This window comes from Pavona decussata, unplaced genomic scaffold, assembly GCF_977016875.1.
Source record: "Pavona decussata unplaced genomic scaffold, jaPavDecu1.1 SCAFFOLD_91, whole genome shotgun sequence".
NCBI classification, from domain to species: Eukaryota; Metazoa; Cnidaria; class Anthozoa; order Scleractinia; family Agariciidae; genus Pavona; species Pavona decussata.
This window is the reverse complement of record NW_028145508.1, coordinates 2331859-2349633: the sequence shown is the minus strand read 5'-3', so window position 1 is coordinate 2349633 and position 17775 is coordinate 2331859. Positions and strand designations below refer to the sequence as shown.

At 40.4% G+C, this 17775-nt stretch overlaps 1 protein-coding gene and 1 long non-coding RNA gene across 2 annotated transcripts; one reads left to right on the top strand and one right to left on the bottom strand.

The window, feature by feature from the left end:
* Positions 1-5430: 5430 nt before the first annotated feature.
* On the top strand, positions 5431-16012 carry LOC146474194 (uncharacterized). Its single transcript, XR_014866245.1, has 3 exons — positions 5431-5522; positions 7324-7556; positions 15879-16012. It is a non-coding gene; the product is annotated as an uncharacterized LOC146474194 (long non-coding RNA).
* Positions 9586-11009, bottom strand: LOC146474195 (uncharacterized). The gene is given in 2 exon segments (XM_085117270.1): positions 9586-10263; positions 10265-11009. Coding segments are annotated over 2 exon segments (1194 nt in total). The 5' UTR covers positions 10985-11009; the 3' UTR covers positions 9586-9789.
* Positions 16013-17775: the final 1763 nt, after the last annotated feature.

The following is a 17775-nucleotide window of genomic DNA, read 5'->3' as shown; positions in this document are numbered from 1 at the left end:
ATTTCGGCTGGTATACATGGGGTTTTTTGTCTGATTATTCGGTTAGTCTCTCAATGGCCCTATTGGTTTCAGCCTTATGTTCACTCCTCTGTCCGTCTGTCTGTCCCTTCCCATATAAATCCGTATGGTTCAGTTATTTTCACTAGTGCTACTAGTGACACGGTTTGTTTTACAAACAAATTAAAATTTTTATATGGGTTTAATCCTAAAGTTTAAAAGCTATATTAAAACATCAGAAGTTTTCCCTTCGTGTTTTAATATTAAAGCTGCAATGCTATAGAGAGAGACTTCATCTCTCTCCTCTGATCTGGCACACAAAGCCCGGTTTGAATACATGCCAAAACAAAATTAAATCGTTTAGGAATCGTTCATTATTTATCGGAGGGGGCGGGGGATAGGTAAAAGAACAGGAGGACTTGGAATTTTTTGCCAGTGGTCAGTAACAAGAGATCATCAGCAGTACTTGCTGAGTTATTGGGGGGGTGGGGGGGGGGGGCTGTATGAGTCTCGTGCATCCTGAAAATTAAAAGCATTGCCTTTAATTGAAGATACTGCTAAGTTTCTGAATTTACATGAGTAGGACGCAGAACTCCCCTACTGTAGAATGGTACAAGCATGTCCCAAGTGGAAATCCTTGGACCTTCTTTCAAGATATTTCTTTCCTTCACTGAATGAATGAATGAATGAATGAATGAATGAATGAATGAATGAATGAATGAATGAATGAATCAGAATGAGTGCGTGGGCAGTGAATGGATGGACGGATGGAAGAACGAACGGACGGATTGATTGATTGATTGACTTACTGACTGATTTACTGGCTGGCTTTGACTAACTCTTTCACTGTATCTTTATTTCACAGGTATCAGACAACAAGTGGCATCAAACTGTTGTTGGATTTCACACAACTAAGATGGGAGCATTGCCAGTGTTTGATGTGGCTCCTTATGACATCGCTAGTTCAGAAATGAAGCAAGACTCTAGGATGTTATGAGACTCACAAGCTACAATCCTGGCCACTGAATTGGTTTCGGAACACTTGACGGTTTTGTAAAAAGTTTTGTTGTTAATTTAGACAATTGCCGATAGTTTAAGGTCCGAAAAAGAATCTTAGAATCCTAATTCCTCCCCCCCCCCCCCCCCGAACAATGTTCAAGTCGATAAACTGTACAAGATTTTCGAGACATGTTTGACTACTGACTCTCAACATTTTTTTTTTGAGGGGGGGGGGGGGGGAGGTGGGGGAATTTTCATGTTTTTCAGTAAAAAAACAATCCAAGTGTCTCGAACGTTTTGGCGAGATTTTTTTGGCCTGCTTCATTTTTGACTAACTATGCTTAAAAAGTAGAGTTCGTAACAGTCAAAAACGATTAATTCCTTTTGGATTTTTTTTCTCATGGCTGTATAGTCCAATTCTTGATCTGCGCTGACGTGAGCAAGATGAACATATCCACGTGCTGTCATTCACTGTAGTGTTTCTTCCTTGTCTGGCTTGTTTGCTTGAAACACGACGTACAGCGTAATAAATAAAACCACGTAAGATAACTACTCATAGTCAATCACATAACACGAGAAAACGTTTGACGCGATACTCAAACAGTCTGAAGCAAGAAAAGGAGGAATTGACTCGCGTACCCTTCTCTCTCTTTTTCCGGGTATCTGGAATTGTACTAAGTTTTGTTTGGTCGCTATTAGATTTTTTTTGTTTAGCAAGTACTGCCAAGTACAACTGCTAATGCGGCGTATTTGTAGCGAGAGCTCATATGTTTCGTTTTATTGATTTTTCTTGTGCTCTGGTTCTTATTTATTTGAGGGAATGCTCTATCACATGCATATGAAAAAGTGATTTTAAAGAAACGAAACGTGTTTTGCAATGACTTCTGTTTTATTATATCCTGCTTTATCCAATTTTGGCCAAGTATAGTCGCCTTTGTGTCTTCCATGGAGTATTTGGAGTACACTCATACTGAAGGATTGGCGACATACGATAGACCATTCTGGTGATCTGGCGGTTATCAACAATTGTAATACATTTGGGGGGCGTCCAGGGCCAACACGTTCAGTAGGGTAACCGTAAGCGGAATAAGTAACGGTGGATTGTTTTGTCCTCAAACCCGGAAAACTTAAAGGTTTTGTTTTTCCTTGCAGAAGAAAATTCTGTTTTGTTGCTGTTGTTGTTGTTGTTGTTGATGTTGTTTGTTTGTTTGTTTGTTTTTTATTATTTTTTTTTTTTGACGTTCTTACCGATATAGGCTTTGCTCCCTGGACTCCCACAATGCACTCGATTGAAGGTGGCCGCCAGATCAAGGAAAAGGTCTTGTAAATAGCGCAATTAATGTCAAATAATTTTCTGAAAATATTCAAAATTAGAACAAATTATGAGCTTTGGAAGTTGTGATACGGAAAGTCTTTGTAAAATTTTCCCGTGGATCATGATGGCCGGCGTTTTACAGACAAATGGCGATTGCAGGCACTCTACGTGCTTCAAATTCGATGGAAAAATCTTTATCCTAGTATCTTATTAGCATACCGTTCATATTTTCTTCATTTGACTTTGAATTTAGCTCGGTGTTTTTGTCTCTAATAAACACTACCGTATCCTTCCGGGCGAAACCCACTTCCCTACTCTCAGGGTTCCTCAATAATACCGCTAACGTGTTGAAATTCTTGGACTTGAAGAATCCATTCACAATTTACAGCAGGCTCATCTTTACAAATTCGCCTCGTCCATGGTGTGTATGAACTAGATGGACCGAAACATACATTCATCCGGCAGTAAAAATGTAAATGAAAAACTCGAAAGAAGTTCTTAAGTGTAATAAAATAATTTTGTTACTACCACTTCAAATATATTTCTGGTTGTCATAGTCTGATTCCTGGTTTGTCGGTTACAAAAATTCCTATGTATTAAAAGATCGAAAGGAAGGTAATATTTTCCTTAGTCCGAGGAAGTTGCGAAATGACCTACATCTGAATGCTATAAACTATTCATGGAATAATATTTAGTGAAAGCGCGCTTTATTCGTGATAACACGCTCTGATTGGTTGAAAGCCGGTAATGTTTCATGAGCTATTTTACAAAGGCAAAACGTTTGATTGAATTGGGAAACGCCTGTCACAGTTCGCGTTCAAACTTCAACGTTTTTTTTTTTTTTTTTTTTTTTTTTTCATAACAAAATGGAAACATGAAAAATGTTTTGCATTTCTTACATTTGGTCTGTGACAGCCTGGAAAAGGGATGACTAGCGTTGCCCTTTAAAACCTATCAAAAACTCGGGAGGGGGGTGGGGAGTTTAACCCCTCGAGGGTGATATTAAAGTGTTGAGTGGATTATTTGGAATCTGTGTACGTCTCCAAAATAAACACCTGAAGTCAAGGACACCAACTCGTATTTCATAAGTGGGTTAGTGAAGCTAAGCTTTCGCTTACCCACGCCATTACTTTCGCTCAAACTTAAAAGCGTTAGTGGTATGAGAGTAACGTCATTAGCATGCTACGGTACAAGTGCTAGCCATGTTTTTATTTTGTTGGATTTACTTGTTCCTTTTCGCCAGCCTTTCTTTCAAGGCGTCCACATCCCGTAAGTATGAATGAATACTGTGTGTATTGATGTAGTGGTGTAAAGAGTTTCAAGTCCAAGCCTCTGTCTGCTGTCTGGAAATCTGTCTGCTTTAGTTTTGATTCAGTTCCATGTATGCTCTTTGAAAACCTTTAAAAGTCGCATTAACCTATTATTTAAATAAACCCAAAATGGATAGAGAGGGCAGAATACTCAGCTTTTAGAATTCTAAGTTGATTGAGTTTTTTCATGTGGTAAAGTCGCTTGAATGATCTTTGTGGATGGTATCTGAATAAGATCTCCCCAGCATTCAGCAAAACGATTCGGAGAATTAAAGAGTAACATGAATGCTTTGTCCATCTTATTCTTAATTCCCGGCTTAATTCCACCTACCATTTCAGTGGTAAAACGACAAACGTAAAAAGAAAACGTTGTTACAGGATGTTTCTGTGGACTGAAACGCTTTTTTTGTTCTTGATATCAAGTGAAGGAATATCTCAGTTCTGAACCAGACACCTGTTTGAACGAACAAAACAAGACAAAATAACCAAAAAAAAATTCACTCCCACAAGATGGAACTTAAGAAAGAAACCACCCGGTCAGCGAACAGAAGTTCTTTTCATCAGGATCATTAGATTTCACTCGCTAAGCGTTTACTAAACGGTTGTTGATTTAAGCTATCGACAGATCTTTCAATTATCGCTTTGCAAAGAACTATCATTTCATTCGTCACGCCTGCACTCTCTGTGCCATTCTTAATTTGCACGACATTTTTTTTTTCTGTTGCGAATTTTAGTGGTTGTAAACATGTCAGTCACTGATGAAAAGTCAAATTTGCAGTTCTTCCGACTTGAAAAATTGCTTAGCCCCTGCCACCTTTCTCACTGATCAATACTTTTCTGTGTGAAATCGAAGTCTTGTGACCACACACCCAGACAGATGACTTCCTCAGCCTCTCTGCTGGGTACAGAAATATAGAGGATATTACATGACTGAGCGGAGATAGGAAATTTCTCTTCGAGTGTTGACTGGAACCTGATGAAATGTTCTGATGGCATGTTTTATGGAGGATGTAAACCCACGACGACGAATTTTTCTTTTTCTTTTCAAATTTGGGTGCGGTCTCCAAGATTTCAAAAATCAATCTGTATTTGACGTTTAAGGCGAGTTGGAATAACCGCGATGGCGTTTGACGTCGTCGTTGCTAAAGCTCCATATTGTACTTGGAGTGGAGCGAAAACTAGTCAATTGAGCAGTAACCCACGACCGTAAATATTCTAAAATCGAAGCGCGGGCGCAGCGGTAGCGTACAAGGCTTGCATCATTCTTCTTTCGCTGAATCTATCAAAAAATCACTTGCAAAGGGAATGGGTACCTATGCTTGCTTCGCGACATTCCGGTTCAAAAATTGTATCAAAATGAGCGCATTGTGTTATCCTGGGTACAAAAACTACTAGTATGAACGTATCCAACCTCGCGAAAGATGTTTGCACTTTGAAATTGGCCTTTGTCTGTTATTCCGTAGCAACCTCGTTACGCCACAATAAGCCTGGTTCTTCAGTTTAATATAGTGTTTGACTGTATGCATTACGCTTCTTCTCCAACAGAGAAAGTAGACGATCCATGTATTCTCGATCTTGGTTTCGTTTTGGACGCGTCCAGTAGCATAACAAACGCGTGGCGCGACGTCGAAGTGTTTGTCGCTGAAATTACCAAACTACTGCACGTGTCTGCTGAAGGAACGCACGTTAGCGTGATAAAATTCGGCACAGATTCAAACGTCGAATTTGGGTTCAACGAGGGACAAGACACGGATACCGTCATTAACAAAGTGCTTAGACTTCCTGGACCAGTTCCGGGGGCTAATACACAGTTACACTTAGGGTTAAGAGATGCGAATGAGGAACTTTATAATGAAGAGACGAATTCTTACGGCTACAGGAAAGACCCACGAGTTCGAAAGGTAGGTTATCTTTTGTCATTCATTTTAATTTGCATGTCTTATATATACCCGACTTAGAGAATGACTTGCACTGTTTTTCGAAAGCTCCTGATACACGCTAACTTGAATCCAAGCTTTAAAAAGCCTTAGGTTTGAAGCCTCCTTTTTCTTATCCTCCGCGCTCACCTGGCTTCGCCCTCTCCCTCACCTCCCCCGTTCTAGTTCCTGCCGAATAGGCTAACTGTAGCTTTTGGGTTAAATTTTATTGATAAGTAATTGAACTCGAATTAAAGCTCTCACTAACTTGGCTACATGTTTTGACTTGTAAAAACCGGGGTGCTTACCATTTAAATGGAAAATCCGGAAATTCTAGTTGGAAAATCAAATCAGTGGTACTTCTGAAATTATGGGCTTCTGGTCAAAGTGATGCATTTTATTACTCCTTTTGGTATTTACAGCTGATGTTCATACATTTTGCATGTTATCCATCTTCCGTTAAGACAAGCTAAATCATTTCGTATTTATGCCGCAAATTTCCATCCGGGTGGTTTGCGTAAATGGTAAGCACCCTTGGATTCTGAACGCGCTATGATTGTGAAAAACAAAGGGCCTTAAATTAAACGCAAGCACAGTAAATTCTTATTTTGTCCGTGTTTTGAAAGCAATACGATTAAAAGTTTGGGAGAGCAGCAGTGGGATCAATCGCCTTTTTTTCTTGTTTACACAACAGCTTACATTTTTCAGCCGCCTTTCTTATTATATAGCTGTTCAGAAACCTAAATCATGGTCCCAACCACATAACTATATTTTTGCTCTCCCTTTAGATCTCTGAATGAGATCCTGGCATCGCATGCGAATTGCATTGTATTGCATTGCAACGCGTCGCATTAGATTGTCTCCGCCATTGCATTGCATTGTATTGGATTGTATCGTATCGTATCGCATTGTATCGCATCCCATCGCATCGTATCGTATTGTATATTTAACAATTATTCCACGAGCGCGCGTTGGATATCCAACAAGCGCGAGTGGAATAATTGTTTTATTAAAGACAATCAAGTAATATTGGTAGGCCTTGATGATTTCTTTTATAAGAGCAACCAGAAAAAAAATTTATGGTCGCTACTTCTCGGGCATGGTATAATGGCTCATATACCATGGCCGCTAAGCCAATCAAAACCCTGGAATTGCATTATACTATGATCCAGTTTTTAATAAATGGTATTGTTTCACACTGTATTGTATTGTATCGTACCGTATGGTGTTGTATCGTATATATTGCATTGATTAAGTACTAAATAAATGTAAATATATGAAACATATTTTGAACTGCGGATAAAAGATCAAATTGAAGAAAAATCCTCGCAGCTACTACGCAACTTAAGCAGTTGCGAAAAGAAAGCCTGAAAAAAATTCAGGCTTGAACGGGATTCGAACCCATGACGTCTGCGATACCGGTGCAGTGCTCTACCAACTGAGCTATCAAGCCAACTGGGAGCTGGTCATAGACTAGTCGTTCCATTTTATCGTTTGTTTGTTAGTTTTATTTGTTTGCTTTTGCGCAAAACACCCCGGGACAATCTACCCTATTAGGAGAGGTGCTCCCATCCGGGAAAAGAAAGAATGAGAGAAAAGAAGGAATATAAAAGACGGAAGTAGAGAAAAGTGAATTGAAATGAGAAATTGCACGTGGAATTATTGCTTGATCCACAGCCCTCAAAGGGTCCAATTAGGCAAACATTGCCACTAATTTGCAGTCTTGAGCTTCAGTCTTGCTCTTTGTGCGGTTGTATATATATGGTGATTGACTTCATTCTCATAGGTAATCGTGATCGTGACCGATGGCGCTCAAACCCAGCCGGGGGATCCGCATATACCAGCTGACAAACTAAAGTCGAGGGGATTTGAGATCTACACTGTGGCCGCAGGAGATGCTAGAAAATACTACCGAGAGCTGGAAAGACTGAAAAACAAAGGCAAAAGAAATGTTCTCTGTTTCCGAGGCTTCTGATGTACCTAAGCTAATTGAAGAGGTGGCACAGGCAATATGCCCAAGTAAGTAAGATATAAAGACGAAATGAACGTTAGTCATTATTTATTTAGTTTATTTATTTATTTATTTATTCATCACGACATACAAACATAGAAAGTTACAACTGATTAATCATTTTAAGTTTTTTAAACTTCCTCAACATGAATCTTATGAACCGCTATATACGCTATGTCACGTACACTCGTTTACTTAACCATTTCTGTTTACGTTCAAATGTAAATTTTACAGAGCCGTCATTTTGATCTCATTGTTACTCTCGCCCTGAAGAAGCCTAGTTGTACTAGTCGAACTTTTGGCCAAAATATATATCTCCTTGACGAAGTGTCAACACTGCAATCAGTTTTGTTTATGTATAGTCTTTAGTGATAAAACTAACGAAAAGGTATTCCTCGTAACAAGCCTAGCCTACCACGCAGTCGTTTTTTTGGGATTCGTAGGGGAGGAGGTAATGCGAGTCCTCTAAAAACGACTGCGTGGGAGGCCGGTGATAGCAAGCCAGGATTGCCTAGGGGTTTTTCTTTCATGATAGGGCATTTTCCAATGAGGCGGGGGACTTCCATATAAACGTTAGTGACGGGGACGGGGATGATTGTCGTAAAGTTCGTGGTTTGGTACCCCTTAGGATGCTAAAATGTAAAATGACCTCCGACATAGGTATGGTGGTACCTTTTGGGGTAATGAGCCGAAAAATTGAGAGGAAGTAAATGTCTGTCAACTAATTTGGTACCTCTTAGGGATAAAAAAAAAAAATGCTCGGACCACGCCAACAAAACAGAATTTTGGTACCTTTTAAGAGTTCTTTTCAAAATTTCCAATGATCACCCCCGTCACTTTTACATGGGAGCCCTCCTCCCCTGGAGCGTTTTTAAACTTTTGGTCGCGCGAAAGTTTGGGGGAGAGAGTGAAAGCCTGCGTGTAGCTGGACTTGTAAGAATGGGTGGAGTGGCGTTTGGTGGAGAGGACGCCGGCACCCGATTGCTTAATGAAGTGTACATAGAAGTCAATCAAACACAGAACATGCACCGATAAAAGGTGACAAAAAATCCGGTTCGGGAGCCGAACAGCCTTCTTGCAACTGAAATCTTAACAATTAATTTACGTTTTTGTTACGATTGATTGTCTTGTTGCTGTTAAAATTGATAACCCCGGGAGTTTTTAAAATCAGGTATTATAGGACAGAAGCAACGTAACAGAAGGCTTCGAGGTGCATAAATTACTGATAGCAGCTGCCATAAAACACATACTTCTGAGAGTGTTTCTGACATTCGACTCTGAAAATGATTTACTTTTGCTGGAAGAAAGGGGTAGTTTCTGCTTTCTGTTCATGTTTATTCGAGCTTCCAATCAGATATTATAAAACTGGTAAAATGAAGTAGCTTAAAGTCTTGGCTTAGCCGCGTGATCCTGCTTCATTAATCCGCGTTCGACAACTGTTGTCTTCTCTCCCACCACACAGTTTTTCTTTTTTATTAAATTTCGATACTTGTATATTGAAATCGATAAAGATCGAACTGTAAGATCGTGTTTTAATTTCTAACAATAGTGCAACGACATGAGAAAAATTGTGCATTTTTTTTAAATTGCCGACTTTGTTTCTTCACCGGGTGAGTGATATTTTTTCAAGCCCAGATAAGAGATGCATTTATGTAAGTGAGTCGAATTGTAATGTATTTTCTTTTTGCGCGCTAATTACTTTCCAGCTTTTCTTTGATTTCAAAGAATTTCCATACAACTACAGCATTAATCACCATTCTTGTCGGATGTGAAGGTGCGAAATGCCACCCAATAAATACCAAAAACGAATTCTTCGTGCGTCCGAGATCAGACCGCAGATGAGGGATTTATATAACGATTATTCCATGAGACCGCGTTGAATATGAAGTGATAAATAGCCAACGAACGCGAAGCGCGAGTTGGTTATGATCACTTCATATCCAACAAGGTCGAATGGAATAATTGTTTTAGTATATTCTCAAATCGGGTTTTTGCCGCCGATTTTTATTTCAAGAATTTTACAAGGCGGTCAAAAGAGCATATAATTTCCGGTCACATGCGCGCCGTGATCACCTGATTATTACATCACTGGATGAGCTGAATGAAATTTGACAGCTACACAAACGACAAACTGTGGTCAACTGTTAACGAAAATCAACCTTGAAATATTCAGCCGTTCAAATGCAAGGAAAAAAGACGGCTTCGGAAGCTTTCAAGTGGTTTTAAAATAGTGTTCAAAGTTCAGGAAGATTTTCCTGATTCTCCGCCTCCGTAATAGTTGTGAACTTGGACATTGCAGTTGAAGAAAACCTGCGGAAAGCTTCTTCGCTCGCTTTGCCGAACCTCGGTATTTACGAACTGATTTTGGACTAAAACTGTCCCTTCACTTTGAGATTGCCTTTCTTGCTGGCCATGGCATTTGTTTTCTTTCTCAGCTGCAGAGATACCAGTGCATGGGGAAGCTTCAGAGGCCCCGGCTGAGACAAAATCACTGAGAACGTGTGACATCTTCTTCTGTTGTTCTATGGATGGGCGATCATTGTAAGATTCGACCGCCTGGTCTGATCTGTGTCCCGTAACAGATTTTATGTGTCTGGTTTCACAGTTGTGGTCCGACAGAACTGTAACTGCTGTCGCCCTGGGGCAGGGGTTGGTTAGATGGGGCTCTATGGCAGCTCGCCTGCTCATATTTTTAAACATGTTGTCCAGGCGTGATCGAGCCAACCGGCGAGTTGCAATACTAGATTTTGTCATCTGCTGGACTGAATTTCTGACTTTGGCCATCTCTTGGTTTTTGGAAAAGAGCGTCGGAACTCGGGTTCAGGTGATCTAGGTAGTTTTTGATTGTTTTCACTGGGCACCTCTGAGAACCAGCAACGGCAAAGATCTTCGCGTCGGATTCGTCCTCAGAGCCTCCAAGGCCGCCTTGATGATTTTTTGTGCTGAGCAGTGAACCAGGCTGTCGTCTGTTTAACTCAAAATACTCGACACCTTGTAGGGTTGTTCTTAGGGAGAGCATTCCAGGGTTCAACTGCCGCTGATTTTCTCTTCCTCGTCGTCCGAAGAAAAGGGTGAGATAAAACCACGCCGTTCTCTGCATGGATTGGGCTGGATTTTGACTGTCGGCCGGCCCAAGTTCGCCGCTTTCAAAGAGCCTCTGGATTTGACCTTTTGACACTGCTTCCTTGTGGACAATTCCAGCTATTTTACCCGTCTTTCTGAGATCCTTTACAAAGGCATCCAAAATTTTATTGGCTTCGGTAAAAACAGCGTCAGAGATGATAGAAAAAGGCTTGTTGTTTGGTGGCGAGCGAAGAAAGCGATCTATAGCGGCTCGAATGGACTTCATGGATGTGTTTTTGTAATACGTGCCGTCTTTCTTCCTTGCGGAGGTGTAGAAACATTTAAGGCATTCATTTAGCTCCTCTTTGGACATGCCTTCAATTCGTTTCGAAAATTTTGTGGCACTGGCAGGACTTGACAGTCATTCTGTAAATAACAAGTTGAGAATTTTTGTCGTTGTTACGCAATTATAAAATTATCAAAATATCGACAGTGAACGTAACAGTTGTTGCTAGTTTTTGAGTAAAACTCCCAGTGACGTACCATTAAGTATGTTCATGCCGAACTTTGTGGCTTTCTTCGTTTTTTCTGGAACAGCATTGTCTAGTATCTCTTGAAGTTTAGTGGGAGACAGCTCCTAAAACCTGCCAGTATCGGTCATTATGAGGAGCTGAAGTTAAAAACTTCGTGCCGAAAATTTTTAAACTTGGCGCACTATTTTCCATATTAGGTAAAACTCCGACTAATGGCTCATAGTCGGAGTTTTTGAGCCAATTAGAGAGCTAGAAATGCAATAGTCGGAGCTGAGAATATACTAAAACAGATTAGTCTTAAACAACTAGGGATAATGATAATGACATGACAATACCACTGTAGCCACGAGATTAAAATTTTTGTTTTTTCCTATTGTTTTGTTATCAATTTAAATATTTGTTATCACGTTATAGTTTAGCCTTCGGAATTTAGTTTATGTGCATTTTTTCTAGCAAGTTAGTTTCTCGGCGTCGCGTTACGCAATCGTTTATTGTTTAGTTTGTTGCTTCGTTAGTCCTATTCTTTTCGTTTCAAATTAGTATAAAAGTTTTGTATTCCGCCCTTGTAAGCAGTTGTTGTTTATCCGGAGTTGCCGTACAGATCTTGTAAGTAGTTATATTTTCGCTTGTGAATTTTTGGTTTGATTTCTTGTTTGATTGTTGTACGTTCACTTTTTCTGTTCGCGTTTATTAACTCTGTATTTTTCTTTCGTTACATTTGATATAGTGAATCGCGTAAAGTATTAAAGTGTGCATTCGAAACTGTACTTGGAGTGTCCATTACAACCACTGATACGGAAATACTCAAGAAAGAAAAACACTGTCGAGTACCATTCTGTTGCATCTCTTCGGTCTCTTTTTTTATAATTTTGTATCCTCCTTCTCAACCATTTGCACTTACGAATTTTGTCTTGGAGAAAACGATCGCCTTCTAAGGACAGGGGAAGCAATATCGAATTTAACGATTGATCCAGAGGAGGTTCGACAGGAATCCCATACTACTTTGCATATTACCCATGATTCCGTGCGCCGATGAAATATAGTATCGTTTTTCTCGTGATGTCATTATTCGAATGAGTCGGAGAGCAGTGACCATCATGGCGGCTTGTTTTCGAACATTGAAAGAGAATCAAGCATCTTATTTCAAGAATTTTCGGCTTCTTTACGTCCATTGTGTCGCGAAAGATGATTTCGAGATTAGCTTGGCTTATCTAGCGTGTGTAAAGATGATTTGTCGATTCAATTCATGTAAGTTTCGTCGACAAAATGAACGAAAGAGGAGTTGTGCTGGTGCCACGGACTGTCAATGAGCGCAATGTTGATGATATCTTTAAAGACACTACAAGCCCAGTATTAATTCGCATCAATTCGTCTTAAATTTCGGAGATGGCGATTTTAAGAATGAAGTGGAGCCAAACAAAAGTGATTTATTCGTTCGAGTTCCGCGTGGAACAAGTTCTTGGCGGCATTCTCGTTTTTCATGAGGCATCGATGGTGTTATCGGCTTAAAGACGCAGAATGCCTTTTACCACTAGAAGAATGACTTTCCATAAGACCAGAAAGGTAAAATATAAGACAGATGATTCTAAATTACCGAACAGCAACATCGGAAATCTTTGCAACCAGAATGTGCTTCAAGAACGTTTCTCATACTTCTCTTCTAAAAGCATCTCAAAAGAAGGTCCAATAATTCAAAGACGATTTCGACGATAAAGCGTGGAGCCTTTTTGCGACTTTTACAATAAGAAGCTACTAGAGAGGTAAAATTAACTTCAACTGAAGTTACAGCCACTGTCACTCTGTTATTATTATTTAACCCCCGACCGGTTGGCTCAGTTGGTAGAGCACCGGGTTCCCGTGCGGGAGGTCGTGGGTTCAAACCCCGGCCGGACCAACACTCAGGGTCTAAGGAGAAAGTGCTGCCTTTGTAATAACATCTGCAAATGCAAATGGTTAGACTTTCTAGTCTTCTCGGATAAGGACGATAAATCGTAGGTCCCGTCTCACAACCCTTGTTCATGATTACTTTGTGGGACGTTAAAGAACCCACACACTGTTCGCAAGAGAAGGGGACGTAGTTCCCGGTGTTGTGGTCTGGCCTTCTATCTTTCACACTCATGCTTGGGTTAAGTGGGTGGGTGGGTGAGATCGAATATGGACCGATAGTGGCTGCCAGAGGCGCCTTCACATGCTGATGTCCGATCTCACCCCACAGAAATGTAAACCGCCATGAGACTTGGTGATATGTGCGGTATATAAGAATTCATTATTTCATTCATATTGTTCAAAAAGATGCTTTTCTACTAAGGAAATTTTACATAACAAAAGAAAACCACGCATCCGTGAACCGGTCACGCTTTTCGCCTCTCATTGGGCACCCCATGCAATCGCATTGACTCAATAATGATTTCCATACAATAAAAACATCTTTACCCCTGAAAAACAAAAGAAATTTAGTCCAGTTACCTTCCGGAATATTAGAAATCAACCAAAAACGAAGAAGGCCACCCGATTTCCCTTAACTTGCCGCCATTTTGAAACACGTGACGAAATTTAAGCATTCTTGCTGCATTGTGGGATTCCTGTCGAACCTCCTCTGCGATTGATCGAAAAATCAAATTTCAGGGTAAATAGAGAACAGAAATTCAGGAAATTGACAAGCCAACTGATTTGATCTTAAAATGCCAGGTGACATACTGAAACAATCCTGATCAAACCAGACGACTGGACTCTTGCAATGCCACCAACACCCTTCCAAGATGGTGGGCCAGTTATTGAAGCTAAGATTACGTAAGAAGTATTTTTCTTTAAAGCGACCGAAGAGTCAAACAAAACTTTAAAACCATAATAGATACTTCCTTTGTACTCCAAAAGTCTAGAAGAAAACGTTCCTTTAACTTGTGATATTAGTTCAACTAGTGGGCCGGTACTTCTGTCCCACAGTTGCAATAACGTTACTGTGTAGTCGTTGCTATTACTTCCGCACAGACATACTCCATGTATGGTGATGTCTTTGTCCACAGTAAAATTTACAAAGTCCTCTCTGCCATCGTAGCGCAAATCAGTTTCCACAACCAATTCAAATCTGCGACAACGAAGAACAGGACCAGATCGCTTAGTTTCTGTGAATCCCACTGGAGAAGTCAATGTTGAACTGAAATACTGAAAAAATCTTATCAGTTCATCTGGAGTAAGAATTCTTTTTTCAACGACAACAGCTGAAAATTCCCTTTGAGCCATCACTGGAAAACGTATCGCTTTAATAATTCTTTCACCGAGAATTCTTCTCTTCAACTCGCCACTCGCTGTTGAACCATTCGTTTCGCATTGTTTCGTTGCCCACAAATCAACAGATTGAAACAAATCGACTTCTTCGATACTCAGAGAATCTCTAACGACTACCGCCTCAAGTAAGGACCTTTGAATTGTCACAAAGCCATCCGAATCGACGGCCGCTTTTGTCTGTTTATCGATCACTTCCCAGCATTGATCCACAAGAACTTTCTCTTCATACTTGTCAGCTGTTGACGGAATGTCGAAAACATTTGATGCATCCAAATTATCTTGTAGATATTTTGTGCATTTGTCAACAAGAGAAAGCACCATGTATTTCTTAGCCAAGTATAACACTCCCATCACAGTACTTCCGCTTAAGTTCACTTCATCGCTGTACATGTATCGAAAAAACTCCAAGAGACTCTCGTACTCACAGTCAGGTAGTTCGATAGTGTCTCTGGTCTCTGCTAACTCACCGTATAACATGGCTTCAAACACAGGACTACCAATCGACAGCACGAACTTGTGAGCAGGAATAGCTCGCTTACTTTCACTTTCACCATCGCTCATGCGAGCCACAAACTTCACATCACTGAAGAGATCGTTGTTGAACATGAACTTGGTTCTTTCTCTGATGGTGGGTCTTGTTGTCTGCCAATTTCCCTCCACAGCCATGTTTGCTTTGCTGCTTTGAAAGATTAAGATGCAGTATATAGCTTCCTTGATCGCTGTAGGTACTCCGCCAACAAGCCGCAGTTGTTTTTCAAGCACTAATGATTTCGTGTAATTTATACAGAGCGCCCATCTGCGGGGAAACAAATACCCGAGCAATCACATCATTTCAATTAAAGGTTTTCAGCAGACCAGAACGAAATATTACGCTTTTCCATGTGAACGTAAACAAGGCCTCTGTTCGAAAACCGACTACATGAGTACAACGCGCCTAATGTGCTCTCCGTCTTGTATACATGCAAAAACAAAATCACATCGTTTGGGGATCGTTCATTATTTATCGGAGGGGGCGGGGGATAGGTGAAAAAACGGGAGGACTTGGAATTTTTTGCCAGTGCTCAGTAACAAGAGATCATCAGCAGTACTTGCTGAGTTATTAGGGGGGGGGGGGGGGGCGCTTTGTAGGACGCAGAACTCCCCTAATGTAGAATGGTACAGGCATGTCCCACGTGGAAATCCTTTGACTTTCTTTCAAGATATTCCTTTCCTTGACTCACCGAATGAATGAATGAATGAAGGAAGGAAGGAAGGAAGGAAGGAAGGAAGGAAGGAAGGAAGGAAGGAAGGAAGGAAGGAAGGAAGGAAGGAAGGAATGAGTGCGTGCGTGCGTGCGTGAATGGATGGACGGACGGAAGAACGGACGGACGGATTGATTGATTGACTGACAAACTGACTGATTTACTGGCTGGCTTTGACTGATTGTTTCACTTTATCTTTATTTAACAGGTATCAGGCAACAAGTGGCATCAAACTGTTCTTGGATTTCACATAACTAAGATGGAAGCATTGCTAGTGTTTGAGGTGGCTCCTTATGACTTGGCTATTTCAGAAATGAAGCAAGACTTTTTCGTGGAAATTGGACCCGTTTGTTTCTTCTACTAATTATTCAACTTAAAAGTCTAAAAACACTTTTAAAGTCGAAGTCTTCTGCGGAAAGATAGGTATGGCTTTGGCATTCCTTGTTCCTCTTTGGTAGCCTTTCTTTCAAGGCGTCCACATCCCATAAGTATGAACGAAAACTGTGTTTATTGGTGTAGTGGTGTAAAGAGTTCCAAGTCCAACCCTCTGACTGCTGTCTGGCAATCTGTCTGCTTTAGTTTTGATTCAGTTCCATGTATGCTCTTTGAAAACCTTTAAAATTCCTACTAGCCTATTATTTAAATAAACCCAAGAGTGGATAGAGAAGGCAGAAAACTCAGCTTTTAGAATTCTAAGTTGATTGGGTTTTTTCATGCGAAAAATTCGCTTGAATGATCTTTGTGGATGATATCTGAATAAGATCTCCCCGGCATTCAGCAAAAGTCAAATTTGCGGTTCTTTCGACTTGAAAAATTGCTTAGCGCCTGTCACCTCCCTCAGTCCAAAAAATACCTATCAAGAATCGCACTTCTGCCAAAAAATACTACGACAAATTCCTAGACGTCCCCTTTCTCGCCAACCCTTCCCTAAAAAAAAAAGATAAGTTAAACTGAAGAATGAAGCGTTAAGACATACACGAAGACCAGTTACAACTCCTCGCCACATTAAAAATCCCCAGAACTTCTCCATCTTTCCCCACGGAGTCACTTACGTCTACTTGGCCAATCACGGTAAATGCTATATAAAAGTAAACCGGAATGTAAAACAGGATCAGGTTGTTCAAAGGGTGAATAACGTTACGGTGGATAAGTCAATATCCAGCGGTGCAAATGTCCTCAAAATAACGCTTCTGGGACGTTTTTCACTCAATCCCATACTTAAATTAGACATACGCTTCTACTCTATACACAATTTAAATTCTTGCACACATTTATTTGCCGCATAGCGACCTATCCAGTGGATAAAAGTATCCGCTCTTTGAACAACTGGAGGCTGGTGAATAAACCAATCCGGTGTAATGTGGTCGAAAAAGGTCAACACATGTTCACTAAGGATACATGTAGGTTTCTTATACGGCAGAAAACAGGAAAAAGACAGGGTCACCCAATGGCTCATTCCCGTGGATATCTCTTCGGAGCGACTTTAACGCCATTTAGTTTCGAAGAAAATGTAAACTTTTCTTCGGCAAAATTTCAGATCAAAATTATTTTCGTAACACAAATTCTTGTTAGCTAGCTTACACAAATATGCCTTTTAAAAGGGAACAAAGGACCTGAGGTCAGCCAGTATTTTCGTAAACCAACAACAGCTGCCAAATTCGCAAATAACATTCCCTTTCTTACATACAAAACTTTCAGAAAATTAAATTTTCAACTTAAGCATCCGATCGAACTGATCAAACTGTATTAGCTTACACAAATATGCCATTAAAAGGTCACAAAACGATCAGGGAACACAAGAGACAAAATTGTAAGTGTTTTGCTCAAATGCTCAGAACTTTGTATGGTGTGCTGTCCTGCCAGGAATATCTCTTTTTTTCTCCTAGCTAGATAGCGCGCCCTAGATTCAAACTGATTTGCATCATTCCTACTTTTGTTCTCTTGTGTAGTATCTGGGAAAAAAAAGGACGTCTGGTCCGCGTAGTCCACTGTCCTGACATTAAGGAGCCGTTTTAGCAACGACGATGGCGACGGCGATGAAAACGTCCAAAACTCAATAGGCTTAACAACCAAAACCACAAAAAAGCTCTGCACGTGCCCTTTTT